Source organism: Budorcas taxicolor, chromosome 13 (assembly GCF_023091745.1).
Source record: "Budorcas taxicolor isolate Tak-1 chromosome 13, Takin1.1, whole genome shotgun sequence".
NCBI lineage: Eukaryota > Metazoa > Chordata > Mammalia > Artiodactyla > Bovidae > Budorcas > Budorcas taxicolor.
The window spans coordinates 22,488,306-22,504,435 of NC_068922.1; the positions used below are offsets into that span (position 1 = coordinate 22,488,306).

General features: G+C 46.2%; 1 protein-coding gene across 1 annotated transcript; it reads right to left on the minus strand.

Moving 5' to 3' along the window:
* Positions 1–7,239: 7,239 nt before the first annotated feature.
* Positions 7,240–10,014, minus strand: SKIDA1 (SKI/DACH domain containing 1). Its single transcript, XM_052651358.1, has one exon. The coding sequence runs from the start codon at positions 10,012–10,014 to the stop codon at positions 7,240–7,242; it is 2,775 nt and encodes a 924-aa protein (XP_052507318.1).
* Positions 10,015–16,130: the final 6,116 nt, after the last annotated feature.

Sequence of the window (16,130 nt, forward strand, 5' to 3'; positions counted from 1 at the left end):
AAGTGAGCTCTCACTCTGCGATCTTAAGTGCTGCTGTTGGGTCCTAGGTAAAGAAAGAAAAGGAATGGCAGTCAGCAATTCCCTCATGGAAGCCATTGACAGGGGTTTAACTCCGTACATTTTGGGACTGTGTTTTTCTAAACAAACTGGAGTGATCTTTAGGGAAAGCCAAGACACACGAGGAAAACATCCTGTTTTGAGAAGCAGGAACGGTGGAATCGCAGTTAACTGCTCCCGAGTGCGTTCATCAGGAAAGGGGCTTGGGAGCCCAAGGCTTGAATTTGGTGAATTTGTACAGTTTGGAGTATTCCGACTTAGTACTGATCCCTAAACTCAATTTTGAAAATAGTCTCCCTCGCAGAAGTGTGGGTTGTGTTATCCCAGTATTTGCACGCATCGATTGGACTAAAATAAAATGCATCGTACTCTCCGCAAAGGAGGAAGAGGCAGGGACAGTCACAAGAGGAATAGCAGAAAGTGCATAGTTAATATGGGTTGTACGCGAATCCACGAAACAAGTGCTTTAAACCCAGGGGGATTCCACGTAATAGCTAATTTGGTGAGAGAGGGAGGGTGCGCAGAGGGCCATCTTAGAAGGGAAGGAAGATAGCTGAATATAGGTTTTTCTGACTGGAATTAACATTTCCTTGTGATTTGCATTTGTTAATGTCCAAGCCCTAACGTACAGTCCACCTAACCCAAGGTTTTCCACCCCCCAGTTCAGGCTCCCAAAGAATTTCCCTTCCCTCTGGCCACACTGTCAGAGCTCAGAGGCTGCGGGGGGAGCCTGAGGCTGCTTTTCCCTCCGACCCACTGGGTCTTAAGTCCTGAAAGGGCGGCGGGGCTGAGCCCAGGGAGGCGCTCTACAGGCCCGCAGGGTCCGGCGGGGCCCTGGGCTCCAAGCGAATCAGATGAACCCAGTGCCCGCCTGGTTTGGCCCATAGCCTTCCGGGGTCCCAAATGGCTGGAGATGGGAAAAGGAGATAGGAATATTTTAGACTAAAGAAGAAATCCTTTCTTTCCCTTGTTTAAACACACACGCACACCCCAAAACGGTTCCTCTTATTTCTCCTGTCTTCTGGGTCCATTTCAGCTTCCTAGTGGAGGAGGTGGAGGGAGGAGAGCGAGACCGCGAGTGAGAAAAAAGGGGAGAAAGAGGGAGAGAAACGGAGAAAGAGAGCTTTAAACAAAAGACGACGAGGCGCAGGCGGGGGTCTGGAGCCCTCCTCCGGGACCGCTCGATCTGTAGCCTCTCCAGTCCCCCGGCCCTGCATTTTTGGGCGTTCGGCAGGCGTGGCCGAACCGGCCGGAGCCCGCGCTCCACGCGGCCGGAGAACTGAGACAAAGCCCAAGATCCAATCCACCACGACCCGTCCCCGCCCCAGTCAGGGCCGCTCGAGCCCGCGCCCGGGGCCGGCGGCCTGCGGTCCAGGCTGTGACCGGAGAGGGGCGCCGAGTCCCCTGCGCCCGCCCGCGGCCTCGCCGCCTGGCTTGCCCGGTTCTCCTCGCAGCACCCAGCAAGCTGCTTTCTGCGGGCCTGCGAATTCAAAACACGCCTTCTCATTCCCAAAAGCCTGGAGCCTCTCGCCGCTGCCTTCCCGGGCCGCCGGCATCTCCAAGGGTCGCCACGGCGCCCCTGGCCAGCGTCCGCTTCCGCGCTGGGCCTCGGAGGCCGAGCGGCCATTTACTGCCCTCTGATTGCGCCAGGACCAGGTTAGCTCATAAAGCCTTTCACACTCAACAATGGGGATTTTCTCAACAATTAACAAGAAACAACATAATAAAGCCATTTACAAAGACCTAGCTATTTACTATAAATTAGGCACTCTTTAAGAGACCAGTGCGTAATTTCACACACTTTACAACTGGGACTGCATTTTGAACACCCGAGAAAACAAGCTTGTTGCACTTTCCTGTGACCTGTCTGTGGTGCACCTCTGCTTCCCCTCTTCCTCTCCAAGCAGCTTTGTTTGCATTGCTGCACTCAAGCCTCCCCAACCCAGAGTGGTTTTCCAGGTCACTGTCTCACGTTTCCCGGTCGTCATTCCACTTTCAGACGCACTGAGCGGTTCCAAGGGACGGGAACCACGGCGCCAAAGGAAGCAGGCCCGGCCCGGCGCGTTTCCCCGACTTGGGGGGTGCCGCCGGGCCTCGCCCGCGCCCTGCCCGACTCCGGGCCTGGGCTCTTGGGCCACTTCCTAGGGGGCGTTCGCAGCCCCGCCGGCCGGCCCAGTGTGAAGCCCCAACTCTTCGCCACTTGAGTTCCGCACACGCATTTGGAAGGCCTTGGCTAGCCCTCCGCCAAAGGCGACAAACTGGGCCCCATTTGCTCGGGGAAGAGCTGAGGCCTGGGAGAGGAGGTGAGAAATAGGCAGGCGGCGTGTGCGTGCCCGGGGGTGGCAGATAACTCCAGGCCACACAAAAGGAGCGCCCAGAGGCGGTTCAGCCCCCGAGAGCCGACCCCGGGGAGGGGGCCAGGCCAGCTGCGCGCCCCGGCTTCCCTGCCCTGCCCCGGGTGGGCCCGGCCACGACGTCGCCTGACCGCGAGGCCACAAGAAACGCGCTGGGGGTCGCGCGCAGAGGGGTGCGGGCCCTTCCTCTCGGGGAGCCGGTTGGTTCATTCGGAGGAGAGCAAGATCTGGGCGGGAGGAAAAAGTCACAAAGAAATTTTTTTGCCACCGTGCAAAATGGCGGCATTTGCACATCTTTCTGGTGGCGGCGGTGGCCCAGGCCACAGAGCCGGGAGCTGCCCTGGGTCAGCGCGGTGGCTGTAGCAGGCGGGGGAGAAAGGGACCTCTCGGCCCCCTCGGCCCCCGGGCCGGCCCTTGGCCCGCTCGGTTGTCCCTGGCCGTCCCCCCCACCCCCCAGCCTGCCAGTCCCCAGCCCCGCGCCAGCAGCCCCTAGACACTGACCCCTGTTTACAAACACAGCCTGGGGGCGGGGTGGGGCGGCCGGAACGCGGGCTGGCGGTGTGGGGGAGGCGGCCCGCTCCCGGGGACGCCACCAGCAGAGAGGGACGAGGAGTTGGTGCGAGAGAGCGGGCCCGGCAGCTGGAAAGGACTGAACGCCTTGTTTTTGAAACTGTCAATTCCCTCAACCCCTATTGTGAGGGCTTCATGCAAAACATCTCAGGCCTTTTAAAGTAGGAGCTTGTGAGGCCGCCACAGTTTGAAAAGGAGCGAGAGAGGAGCGGGGCTTAGGGCATGGGCAAAGAATGATAGCTGGGACCCCACCCCCCAGCAAAAGAGGGCCTGCCAAACAGGTAAAATGCAGCCCTTCCCCCTCCACCTCCTAGATCTGCCCTACGTCCCCACCCCCCAGGCTAGTTTGCAAAATGCCCTCTGGCCTAGGGAGCAAACCAAAACCGAGCTAGCATTAAAAATAGCGCTTCCTTCCAGGGAAGGGGAAAATGGTGTGGAAGGCCAGGGTGAACCGGAGGACTCCCTAAGGTGGACGCCCTGTTCCTCCTTTCCGTTTTCCTGAGGTTTCCTGAGTTTAGTTGATGGGGGAGCCTTTATATCCCCCGCCCCCCAGGCCAGTGTGGCTCTAGGAGCTCCCTTTTTCACATTTCTTTTTCTTTTTTCCCAGCAGGAAGTATTTTCAAGGTGAAGCAAAACTCACCACGTTTTCTGTCTTTTGTAGATGCTAATGCTTTATTATTATTATTTTTAATAGTTGTGTTTTGTTTTTGTTTTACCATAGAGGATTTTTGTTTTCTTTGAAAGAAACAAAAAATGCTTTTGAGGAATTAGTCTGCGTCTCTTCCTGCATGCACACGAAACTAGCACTCACATGTCAGCAGAAACTTCCAATTCTTGTGCCTGAAACTTTGAGGAGTTTCTAGACCATTGAAAGTCACCCAGACAGGGATAAGATAAAAATCCACACACCAGCCCATCTAGTTTATGTTATTGCTGTTTAGTGGTGGCTCCTTGTTGTTGATTTTTAAAATAAACAACCATTATTGAGATTACTTCACTGTAATCAAGTAAGCCAGTACAAAAGAATACCCACTTTAAAAACTAAATTGTTGAGAAAGAGCAAACTGCATTTGCTAAAAAGGCAGATAACCTGACTGTGGAAGACAAGAGTACACACATCTCTTAAAAAAATAATTAAATCTTCATTTCACAGTCTTATCAGGAAACTACTTTTACAGGAGACCAAAAATAACTTGTTTCCACAAAAAAGTCAGAAAAAGAGCCCTTTCCTTCATTTTTTTTCTTATGCCTGTAAGTGTTGAGTCTTAGACACAGGAATCAGTGACCCTGGAACCATATAGTGTTTTAAACAAACAAACAAAAAACCTCTCACCTGAAAACATTTAAATGTAAAAAATGCAGTCTATCAATGGAGATAACTTTTGTTTTTCTCTCTATAAGCCTTAAGTTTTTGAACAAATAGGACATTTATAGCATCTTAGAAAATCTAGATCTTGTCATCAATCATAAACCAACCAAAATGAAATAAACTGTACTAGGAATACAGCAGAATAGGAAAACAGCTAAGAGGCTCCTCAAAATGGAAGAAATACTTTGCATTTACAAGTTACTGAATACTATTTGGTACACTTTCCTAACAGAAGCCCCAACTGAGGTTTTGCTGTGATTGGCTGGCTTGTGGTGGTACTGTGGGGAGAAATTTGTGTGGACTATTTCATTTCTTCCTTTTTGATGGTATCACTCTGGAATGCCTCGGCCTCCCTGCTGCTCATTCTCCAGTTCCTATAAACTGAAACTATTGATTCTCTGAGGGTTGGAGACCAAGTGTCAAAGCTGGAGGCCGATAGATATTTTATGTCAGAGATTCCACAGGGTATATTTGTTTTAAATTGTGCTTATTGTGCTTATTCCAACTAACAGTCCTCCCACACCCAAGATCTATAGGCTTCAAATATACTTTCAATTTATAATTTAGGCACAATGATTCCACAGCCAATAAGAAAAGTACTAGTCTAAATGTAGTAGTCATACTTGAAACTTTCTTGACTTAGCAGTAATTAAAGAGTAGAAATTACAGACTTCCAGTGTGTGTGTGTCACACTTTTTACAGATTGATTTTGCAGGACAACTGACTGCATCCAAATTCTGTACTGCCTTCTAAAGAGGCAAGAACTGACTGAGAAGCCAATGGCTCAGCTTTCTGGGGCTTTAGCTGTAACTTGTACTGGTCTTTGAAATTACACACAAATATGATTTCAAGGATAACATCCCCCAATTTTTACTTTGACCATATCTATCATCCCAATAAAAAAAAGATCCAGTGAACCTACATCTGGCAACATTCAAGAAGGAAAGGAAGGGAGGCAGTTCAAAGCATCTGTTTACTCCATCCAAATGTATTTGGATGCAGGTACTCTCAGCCTCTGTCCTTTACAATAAAGAGTAAAACCACAGAGCATATACAGCAATTAGGGCTGAGACCATCCAGATCTATCTGAAACATTTATAGACAAAAGGAAAATTTCAAAGGGAGTAGGAATTAAAAGGTTAAGGGGGGGGGGGGTGGAAAAAGACTGAATTTCCATGAGAAATAGTGACTTAAATTCACACAGTAAACATTTCATTGATGTTTTGTTTCATTCTGTGATTTATGATCTATAGATGCAACTTCTTAGGTTTAAGATGGCAAAGATCTGAGATCTATAATTTGTCAGACTAGAGGCGGTGGACCCAAAATTATTAGATTTAACTTTCAACAAAATAGCAAGTGATCTCTGCTTCACTTTCTTCAACCTGAAACTTTTTGCACTTGATTTGTAATAAGTTTGTGACGTTTTGTTGTTATTTAGGAAGAAACCCACCAGTGGTCTGCACAGAACCTGACTGGCCTCGTCACATGGTATTACAACAAAACACTACACCCAATAAATGCATTTCTTTCAGGCAAAAACATTACAAGTGAAAATGTCAACAAAACCATTCATTCCTGTTAACTGTTCTTCAATCTGGAATAAGTAGAAATGTATGGAACCAGGAATTTTAAACAGTGTTTTTAATTGAAAATAAAGCTAAAGCATGCTTTTCAACAGTGCAAATTTCCATAATTTTGATTTACTGCTTCCATCATCACAACATAGTACACCAGCATGGCCCTTACCAAGGGCTAGACCCTAACGATTTGCATGTTGAACTACTTTGATTTTAAGTGCAAATATAGATAGTCACCTCTGATTGTCACTTGCAGTAGAAACTCTCCTGCTCTATACACAGGATGGTCTGAAAACAGAAGTTCAGAGAGATGCAGAGAAAGTAAAAGTAATAAAATCCAAGTGCCTGAGTTCTGGTACCAAAAAGCCCTGAAATAACTGTTATTTTTCATTTGGGGTATTCGAACAATTCTGACCCATTTTCCTTTTCTTGGTTGCTTTTTTACTGCTCTGTCACTATAAAGAGTCAGACCATAAAATATCCTGCTATTATGAGAAATATTTTAATTGTTTTGCAACTTTGAGGAGTCATGTTCAGACCACAAGTTAAGCAGGACAATAGTAAGAGTCACCTAATTTCAAATTATGGGTGAGGATGCAAAAAGGACTTTTCCAATTGCAAGGAGTGGCGTAAAAGTAAAATTAAACCCTTTACAAAAAAAGAAAAAGAAAAAAGACAATATTATATTTACTTTACTCGATATATGTGAAGCAGCTGTTACCAGCATTCATTCAGGACTCCCCAATATTTCCAATCAAAAAACAATAAAATAAGTGCAACTACTCTTGGAGAGGAAATGAGGGGAGAAAAAGAAAAAGATACCCCACAAGAAACTTCTTGCTACCTCACTGTGTAACCATGTAACCAGCCTAACAAACTTTCACTGAATTAAGTTACACTTTTAGGTCTGAAATCTAGTGCATAAACTTAATGGCTCATTGTAATATTTATTATTCAACCTTTTGACATTTATTTGTAGCAGTTGAATTGAGGTACCGGGTGCATTATTAGCATTGAAACAGTAAAGTGTTCCAGCTCTACCGTAATAACTGAGTTTACTTGAGTCTTTAGCCTGAAGTATAGTCTGTGGAATGTAAACCAACCCTTCTCCCACCCCTCCCCCACCCTACTCCAAAAAAAAAAAAAAACCCGCAATGGAAAAAAAAAGTAATCCGATTTCTGTCTTCAAAATGCGATAAACCAGGACTCCAAAAGAGGTGTAACACATTAATGGACTTGTACAAACCATCCTGTGCAGTTTACAACAAAAGGAAGGTATGGTTCAAGAAAATATCTTCCAAAAACGCTTTTATGAATTAAATTTCCTGAATTTGTGACTAGGTGGAAGAGGTATTGCAGAACCGCCCAGCTGCCATTTCCATATAGGATGGGCCTTGTGAGGAGGTTGGGAATCCTTAGTGGTGTTTAAGGAATACGCCGGCCACAAATCCCCATCCTTCCCAATAATGAGTGATGGTGGACAAGGAAAATTTGCCATGAAATTAAATGGCCTTTTCACTGCTGATGCTACATTGCTGGCTACCTTTTTGCGTCTGTTTATAACTGTAAAATCATCCAGTGTTCCTTCATGTGTCTCAGTTTTACCTGTAGGACGAGGACTTCTAGCTGATTTCAGATTTGGTTTGACTGGAGGTGTCTGAAGTACAGGTCGCTTTCCCAGTACTAGTGTCCGGTAATTTTTCCTCACCCTGGCACCAAATTTATATTCCCCATCCTCAGGTTTTGGAGAACCTAAAGTGCATGAAAGGCCCTGACTCTGAGCCAGTGGATTTAAGGAAGGAGTTTCTTTTTCAGGGCATGCAAAACCTTCCTTGGCTGTAGTTAACAAGGCGTCCTCCTCTTTACTTTCAGTCACACTGTAAAACTCACCCTTCGTATCATTGCACTCGCACTTTAGCTTATTTGTAATAAGGTCAGGTTCATATTCTTCATTAGCACTACTGTCTTCTACTTTGATTTTAATATTGTGCAGAAACGGCAATGTCCTGTCGCCGGTATCAGTACAGGCATTCTCAGCTTTAGTTGTTGCTGCTACTGCTGCTGTATCCACCTCGGGATAAGTTGGCGAAGAAGAGGGCAAATCCGTAGCAAATTCAGTACAATGGGGGATTTTGGAATCTTTTTCTGAATTTGTTGCTGCTCCCGAAGAATCATTATTTAAGAACCTAGCAGCTATTGTGTTGTTATCTGCACAGTGTGTAGTAGGAGTTGCTTGCAGGCATTTCCTAGCCTCGCGGAGTATTCTTTGTTGTGGAAATGCATTGTTTGTCTTTGGGCTAGGTGAAGAGGCCCCCTCCGTCAGGCAGTTAATTGTCAGGTCAGTTCTCTTTACAGTACTGGAGATTTCAGATTGTGGGAATGTAATCTCAGATACCCTATCGTTCCTTATCTCTGTGAAACAACTCCCCAGGCTGGCCGGGCAGTACACCGGAGACGCTTTGGGGACCCAGCTCTGCAGATTCCACTCCTCGGGCGATTCCGCTTTGACACTACTCTTGAGATCGGGAAGTCTGCCGGCATCCTCGAAAGCAGCGGGTTTGGTTGCAGCGGCGGCGGAGGCCAGATGGTACAAGAAGTTGGCCTGCGCCTGTACGCTGGGAGGCTTGCAGAAGCTGGTGCGCCTGAAACGGATGCTCTGCACGGACACTTGGCTGGAGCCGGAGCTAGAGTCCGACTCCGTGGACGAGTCCTCCTCCTCCTCCTCCGAGCTGACTTCACTGGAATCCGAGGCCCCACTGCCCCCCTCCTCCTCTTCCTCCTCCTCTTCCTCCTCCTCTCCCTCCTCCTCCTCTTCCTCCGAGGACACAGAGTTGCTGGAGCTGGACACACTGGAGCCAAAATCCGAGTCGTTGGCGGCATGGTCCGAGTAGGAGCTGGACTCGGAGTCGCTGCTGCAACTCTCGGGAAAGCTGCCCAGATGGGGCTGCGGCCGGTGGTGATGAGGGGGATGGTGATTCGGCTGCGGCAGCTGGGCCCGGTGGTGGTGGTGATGGTGGTGGTGGTGGTGGTGATGGTGGTGGTGGTGGTGGGGAGGCGGGCAGAAGCCGTTCACCAGATGAAACCTCTCCAGGCAAGTGGCCCCGGCGGCCGCCGCCGCCGCTGCCGCCGCCGCCGCCGCCGCCGCCGCCGCCGCCGCCTTGGCTTTGTAGGACCTGGGCAACAGCAGCAGACGGCGGGCGCCGGCGTGCGGCGCGAGCAGGCAGTCCTTGGCGCCCCCGCGCTTGCGCTTGCACCGGTAGGTCAGGCTCACCGGGCCTCCGGCGCCCGCCGTCGCCGCTGCAGCCTTGGGCTGGGGCCCGGCCGCCGACGCCTGGTAGTAGGCGGCGGCGGCGGCGGCGGCGGCGGCGGCGGCGGCGGCGGCAGCGGCGGCGGCGGCCGGGTGCTTGCTGCACAGCAGGCTCCGAAAATAAGCAGGGTCCGAGTGGAAAGCGACGTAGTTTCCTTGGAGCGGGGCAGTTTCATAGTTTAGAGGGGGTTTGCAAGGCGAGCGCACGAGTTCCGGGTAGTGCGAGCCCGGGAATTTGCTAAAAATCTGAGGTAGATGGGCGGCTGGGCGCGCGGCGGCGGCGGCGGCGCCCGGGCGCGGGGACTGCGCGCTGATTGGCAGGGGCCGCGCGGCTCCGCTCAGGCCCCGCCAAAGTTGGTGCTTGTCCTTCCAGAAAGCCGGGCGGGGGCCGGCGGCGGCGGCGGCGGCGGCGGCGCGCCCTGGCGGCGGCGCCTTTGTGGCCAGGGCCCGGCCGACCCTCCTGCGCTTGGTCTTGAGGACGCGCTCAGTTTTGCAGGAGGTGTAGAGCGCTTCCACGTCTTCCCGGGAGATGAGCGTGCATTTGGCGGCGTGGAAGGCGATGCTGTTGATTGCTTTGAGTTTTCGCAACTCCTCCAGATCGCAGTGGTGCTTTTTCACTTTCAGATGATCCATGCGCTTGTGCACGGTCGTCCTCGGGATGTTTTTCAGCAGATCCGTGAAGACTTGGGAGAGGGCAAACATTTGCTTTCCTTTAATGATGAGGTAGCCGAGCCTCACGCCATCCACCTCTTCAAAACCTGACTTCAGGTCTCCCATGTCGGGCACTAAGCGATCCCCACCATTTGCAGTAAATATATACGTGACGCATACATACACATGTATGTATGTTAATCCTCCACCAGATGCTGCGTGTGTCTCAAGGCATCCTGCTAATAAAATAACAAAGACTGTTATTCCCGGCGAAGGGAGTGCCAAACTCTAGGCGAAATTATTGGGGAAAAGAAAAAAACAAAAAAAAAACCTATGAAATTACACTGACTTGATTCTTGCTTTTTTTTTTTTTGGTTTTCGTTTTTTTAAAAAAGAGGGGAAAAACCATCCGATTTCTGCTTTGCCAGTGTGTTGGTCTAAGTCCTCGCTGCAGATCAGTACCTGGGCCCCTCTATTCCTTCCTTCTCCATTGGAGCACTATGATAATGGAATGTGAAGGAGAAAGAGAAAAGACATGCAGCTGCTATTCCCGCCGCTGCTTTAGCTACAAATAAAATGACAGAGTGAAGTGAGCTCGTCCGGAGACACCTTCATCAATTAATTCCCCTAAAGCCAGCGCTGATTGGACACTCCTGACAGGTGATGCAATAAAAATTGATATTCCACCCCTTCCCCCCAAAATCTCCCACTAATTAGCATACCCTTATACTGCCACCTCCCCTCCCAAAGTAAATAATACAGTCGGTATATAAATCTTTCCATTAAACTATCGGAGCTCAGAAACAGCCTGACTCACAGACTTCATCAGAAGCAGTGTGTGTACGCTTAAAAAAAAAAAAGCCTTGTATATTCGCCTTTAAAGGAATATTGCCTATTTTTTGCTTTATTTGCATTTTACCGCTATAGCTATTATCATTTCAAAGAAAAGCATTTTTAAAACATTATCAAGCCTAAATAGATATATCCCACCCCCCTTTTCCTTTGGAAAATGGAGCTTAAGCGAAACGTGCAGAACAGCCTGGTATTTCCCTTATGGGATTGGGGAAGGAGCCCGGCTGGGAGCTCCAAAGTTAAATCCGCGCGGTGAACCATCCCAGTACAGACTTACGTTTTGAATTTCTCTCGATTTTCCTTGTTTCCCCCACCCCCCAAAATGCCTTTTTACAACCAGAAACAAAGTTATTTGACCAATGAAGCAGTTCAAGGCTCCAGCTCCGAAACACTGTAACAATTCAACTGAATTTTGGTTCTCTGCTGGGGGGGTGGAGTGGGGAGGAGGTAGTTTCACGTCAGACCCATAACAAAGCATAGATAAGCCAGAAATGTGTACACTTTTCACAATTAAGCTGGCTGGATTGGAGGCAGGATGGTCCTAGAGTCCCCAGCACAGCCTTAGCCGGGGTCCTGTTCACAACAGGTCAGAATTCCATGGAGCAGATTGCTTCTGTAGCAAGGAAAAGAAAAGGTAAACCGCCCAAGGTGCTTCCAGAGGTTTTACGTAATAACGATGAAAAGAAAGTGCTGATGTATGATGCAGACTATTTCAGTGGTCTGTGATGCTTTTGGTTGGTAGTTTAAATGAATCTTCCACAACTCCCATTTTTTCCGTGAAAGCCAAGCATCTGCTTTTTTTTTTTTTTTAATCTCTTTGGATGAATATCAATATTGTTTAACCTCTTCTTGGTCAAAGCATATTTTGGTGTCATTTTCAAGGATATCCAAAATATTGCCAAATGAGAGCAAAGGTCTTCCCAGTCGCATCACCACGATCCCAAGGCAGTTTGTTGGCTGCTTTGCAAAATTCGGCAAAATCTTCTTAACTGTTCGGTGTTTGGAACTACAGCATGAATGCAGCCCAGGCATTTATATGTTTCCTTGTTCTTCCAAAAATAGACACATCCGTGTGGTTAAAAGAATAAACGGATATTTCTAAGCCTGCAAGAAAAAAATTGTACAGTAATTTCTTCCTTCACATTCAAAAGTTCCAGCTTGCCTTGCTCTGGTCTGACTAGCACAAGCAGGTATGACTCAAAGAGAGAGGGAAAGAGAGAGAGAGAGAGATTAAAAACCGAAGAGTCAGACACACAAAAAGGTAGTTTGCATGAAATCTCGGCCATAGTTCCCCACCCCCACCCTCATCTTTCTTGTAATTCCCCAGGAATTTTGAAGAGAATTGGGAATTTCAAGAAGTGCATCCGGAAATTAAGGAAGTCTATTTAGGAGAGTCTAACTCAGAGGTTGGGATTTGAAAAGTCAGCCCTGGACTACTGTTGCACTCAGCACAGATGTAATCGCTGCTCTTCAACTTAATCAATGTGTGTACAAACCGCGATGTCTAGTTCTTGCCTTTGAAATCTAAGGCTAGCATTTCCATCCAAGAAATCAGAGCTACAGCAAATTACATTTTTGTCCCTTGAATGAGAGAAGGATCATTGAATGGATCTCGTGATATTTCAGGCTTTAAACGTAACCGAGAGGCAGCAATGAACAATGCCTCGTCACAGCTAATACCATCCACCGAGTTGGCTTTCTTTTGCATCTGGATGTATCACACCGCGTATTTCTTTCACTTTCGCAGGAGGCAAAATGCAAGAGGTTTAAGCAGAAAGCAAAGTTTCCAGGAAAAGCAGATGCTGGTGTTTGTTTTTGAAAGTAGAATGAGCAGTGTCTTTCTATTGCCAGCGACAATAATGTCGTTTTAAAATTTCTCCTGATGCACTTATATACTGCCAGCCCTCTTCCTCTCACCCCACCCCGTTCAATTCCCCTCCCCCAGCTTTAAGATTTCCACCAGAGAGTCAAACAGCCAAGAAATAGTAAACTCAGAAAAAACCTTTGAGAACACATTACAAAAGGTTGGCTGGAGCGTCCTTTTTTTTTTTTTTCTTTTAATTTGGCCAGGTAGTACTGGTTGTTCTCGATTCCTATTGAGATTTTCACACACACACACACACACACACACACACACACACTCACAGTCCTATTCCTCCTGCACAAGGCTATGTGATTTAGTAACCATTTCAAAATCACCTTTTCCTCTCCTTCCTCCTCTTTCACCTTTGAAATACTGGCAATATGAGTGGTTTTTAAAACTAGCAGAATAGTATGTTTTAAACTAAAGTTACAATCTGTTGGGTCAAATGAAGAAAAATAAAGGCCAAGGGATTTGGGAATTGGGTCTATATATACAATTTATGTGAGTATGTTTGTATGTGCACTCAGATACCTTCACATTTATACATTTTTAATACTCCTATTACACACCTTTCTTCTTGTCTAATACATTCTTTTGTTCCTTTAACTTCCCCATCAGTGTGTGTGTGTGTGTGTGTGTGTGTGTGTTAAGGCGTGAGCGTGCACATTCTCGAGTGCACATGCACACACACACACACACACACACACACACACACACACAGAATGTGACAGACAGCTTTCTTGTGGCCATCAGCACACATTGCATATCCGGGGTCTTCTCCAGGCACATTGGGGGTCGATGCCGATAAAAAGATCTAGCTGAGGCCCCTGAGCGCTCACACATGAAAGGCAGGGGACTTTAAGATGGATTTGCATGCACACAGGGGATTTCGATCAATAGCTACCAACATTTATGGCTTAGATTATTAATGTGAAAGCTGGCCAAAAGAATGGGGATGAAAAATTAAAGGTGTCTGTTATCAATTATGCTTAAAGTTATGCAATAATTTACTTACTTTGCCTGGATGTGCAGATCCAGATGTATAAAGTACTATTCTTCAAAAGCCAGGGGGTTTCTTTGATAAATATGTTGACCATGTCAGCCGCCTCTACAATCAAAGATGAACCCCATTCAGATGATGGATGGTATTCAAATTCTTTTTTTCTCAAAAAAGATATGTCAAATTCTGTGTTTCTGAAGCACATATACATATGTGGGGTGGATATGCCCAAATTAACATTTATGTGGATATTCATCTCCAAGGGTCCAGGGAATTACTTAACTTAGAATTTAGGCATATATAAGATATGCACTGAGTTTGTTAATTAAATGCGATTATTTACTCAGGGAGGAATGCATAATCTACACACTATCATAAAAAAAAGTATTTTAGCTTTGAAAACAAAGCTGTTTGCTAGAGGAAAATCCTCTGTGGCAAATACAGATAGAAATATATTAATGTTCACTTACTTCTGCATTTGTTGTAAAAAATCAGCACTTTCAGTTTTCAAAGTGATGGGCTATGAAGATATGAACATATTTGTCTTTACTTATCCTGTGTGAATGTGCTAAATTTATCTTCAAAGGTTCTATTTTGATTTATTTTCACTGTATTTTATATTTAAATACCATTGCAATTCAGTCTGACCTCTTTCCTATGCAGCGAAGTAATGTACACGGCATTTACAGTCTTTTAAATGGTTAGCTGGGAAATGCAATAGCAATTTGCAGATGTAGTTTACTAATGGGGAAAGTTCTTTTGAAAACCTGAAGGAAAACCTAAGAGTACTTTTGCATTTCTACACTACAATGTCATATAATTAAAGTATTGAAGAGCATTAAAATAATCCTTTCCCTTCCCAGCCTTCACTCATACATACATAATTTAAATGAGGAACAACCCCCCCACCCCCACCCCACCACCATCACCTAACTCTTCACCATATACATTTGTTTTAGTGATTGCTGGCACATTTTGTTCAAAGTGAACTCAGACAGAAAAGACTAGGGAACATCACAAAGGCCTCCACAACGTAAGTACACTGGTTAGAAGAATAAAAGAAATCCCTGTACTGTTAGCCAAAAGTAACTATAATAAAACATAACAAAGTCTAAAATAATAATAACGACTCATATGGCTGAATTAATTGAGGATATAGGACAATAATATCCTGTGTGAGAGTCAGCAGTTCCTTACCTAAATTTATGTCTTTTACATGTTCTCTGCTTTTGGGGAGGGGAAAATGAGAATGCAGGAGGAGGAAATGGCTAACTTGAGGATCAACTTAAATTATAACTCAGTACATTTTCTTTAATTTTTTTCTTTTTTGTCTCATTCAAACAAATCAGGGCAGGTCTCCAAAAGGGCCCATCCTTCTGTTCTTAGGCATCTGAAAATCCTGTTTTTAACAGAAGTTTGGGACACAGAGTATATGCCATGTCGTCTACTGACCCATAATCAAAATGCGGTGACCTTCTACCCTTTTTTTGCCCCCTGACCCATCTTGAATTCAATGCAGCCTTTATAAATTTGCAGATCCTTGGAGGTAGAGGGGGTTTGGTGAGGCTTTGTTCTGAAAAAGCCCTAAGAGTGTGCTTTCTAAATTAGACAAAGGTAGAGCAACAAACCCTGGCGGACAAGATTTTATACAGGTGAGCCATAGGCGACTCTTCAGATAACACATATTGCAAGCCAAAAAGCAGTTATAAATGTGGGAGACAAGAAGGTTATAGATTGCGTCAAATTAGAGTATGGTACAAATCACTTTCAAGATGTAAGAAATGGTTAGGCCACAATCTTCCTGCTCTCCTCATCTCAAGGGCTGTGGGGGACCCTAGTGATCATGGAAGGAATGGGGTGGGAGAGAGTAAAGAGAGAGGGGAGGAAGGCTGGGAGGGAAAAAAAGAAAGGAGCAAGACCTGATCTGAACCTACAGGCACATTCCCTTATCTTTTCTGCTATCAGCCAGTTTAAAGGACACCATAATTATGATAGTGATAAAACAATGCCTGCTTATGTGTGCTGAATAAATAAAGAATGTTTACAGCTCAAGAATCTTTTAATTCCAATTAAATGCTATCAAAGAAAAACCACTTTTCCTACTGCAACTGCCTTTCCCCCAATTATCTTGTTTTGTTGCAATATTTTCCTATGAGACACCAGGGCCTCTTACAATTGATCGTGAATGTAGGAAAAAAAATCTGAGAAAGTATAGAGTTCTGTGTTGGTGTATTCAATAACCCACAAACCTCAAGATCCACAGTTTATTTGGGATACCCCGATTTTTGTTTATTTCCTATTTCCCATCAGAGAGAGCCAAACACGTAGGAACTGAAGTGATGACATTCAGTGTTGAGGCCTACCTATGGGCTGCTTAAGCCACACTGAAATTCTGAGCACCCTAGAGGGGAGAAGGGAAAGATCCGCATGTGAAGCCTGATGGTCTCTGGAAAGGGAATCCTCTGGTTCTGTTCCCCTGGCTTCAGCCCAGATTCTTCTAGGAGCACTGGAGCCAATCACTGTCTT

Bases quoted from the DNA above. Each gene is read 5' to 3' on its own strand.
- SKIDA1 (XM_052651358.1), bottom strand. From the start codon at position 10,014: ATGGGAGACCTGAAGTCAGGTTTTGAAGAGGTGGATGGCGTGAGGCTC.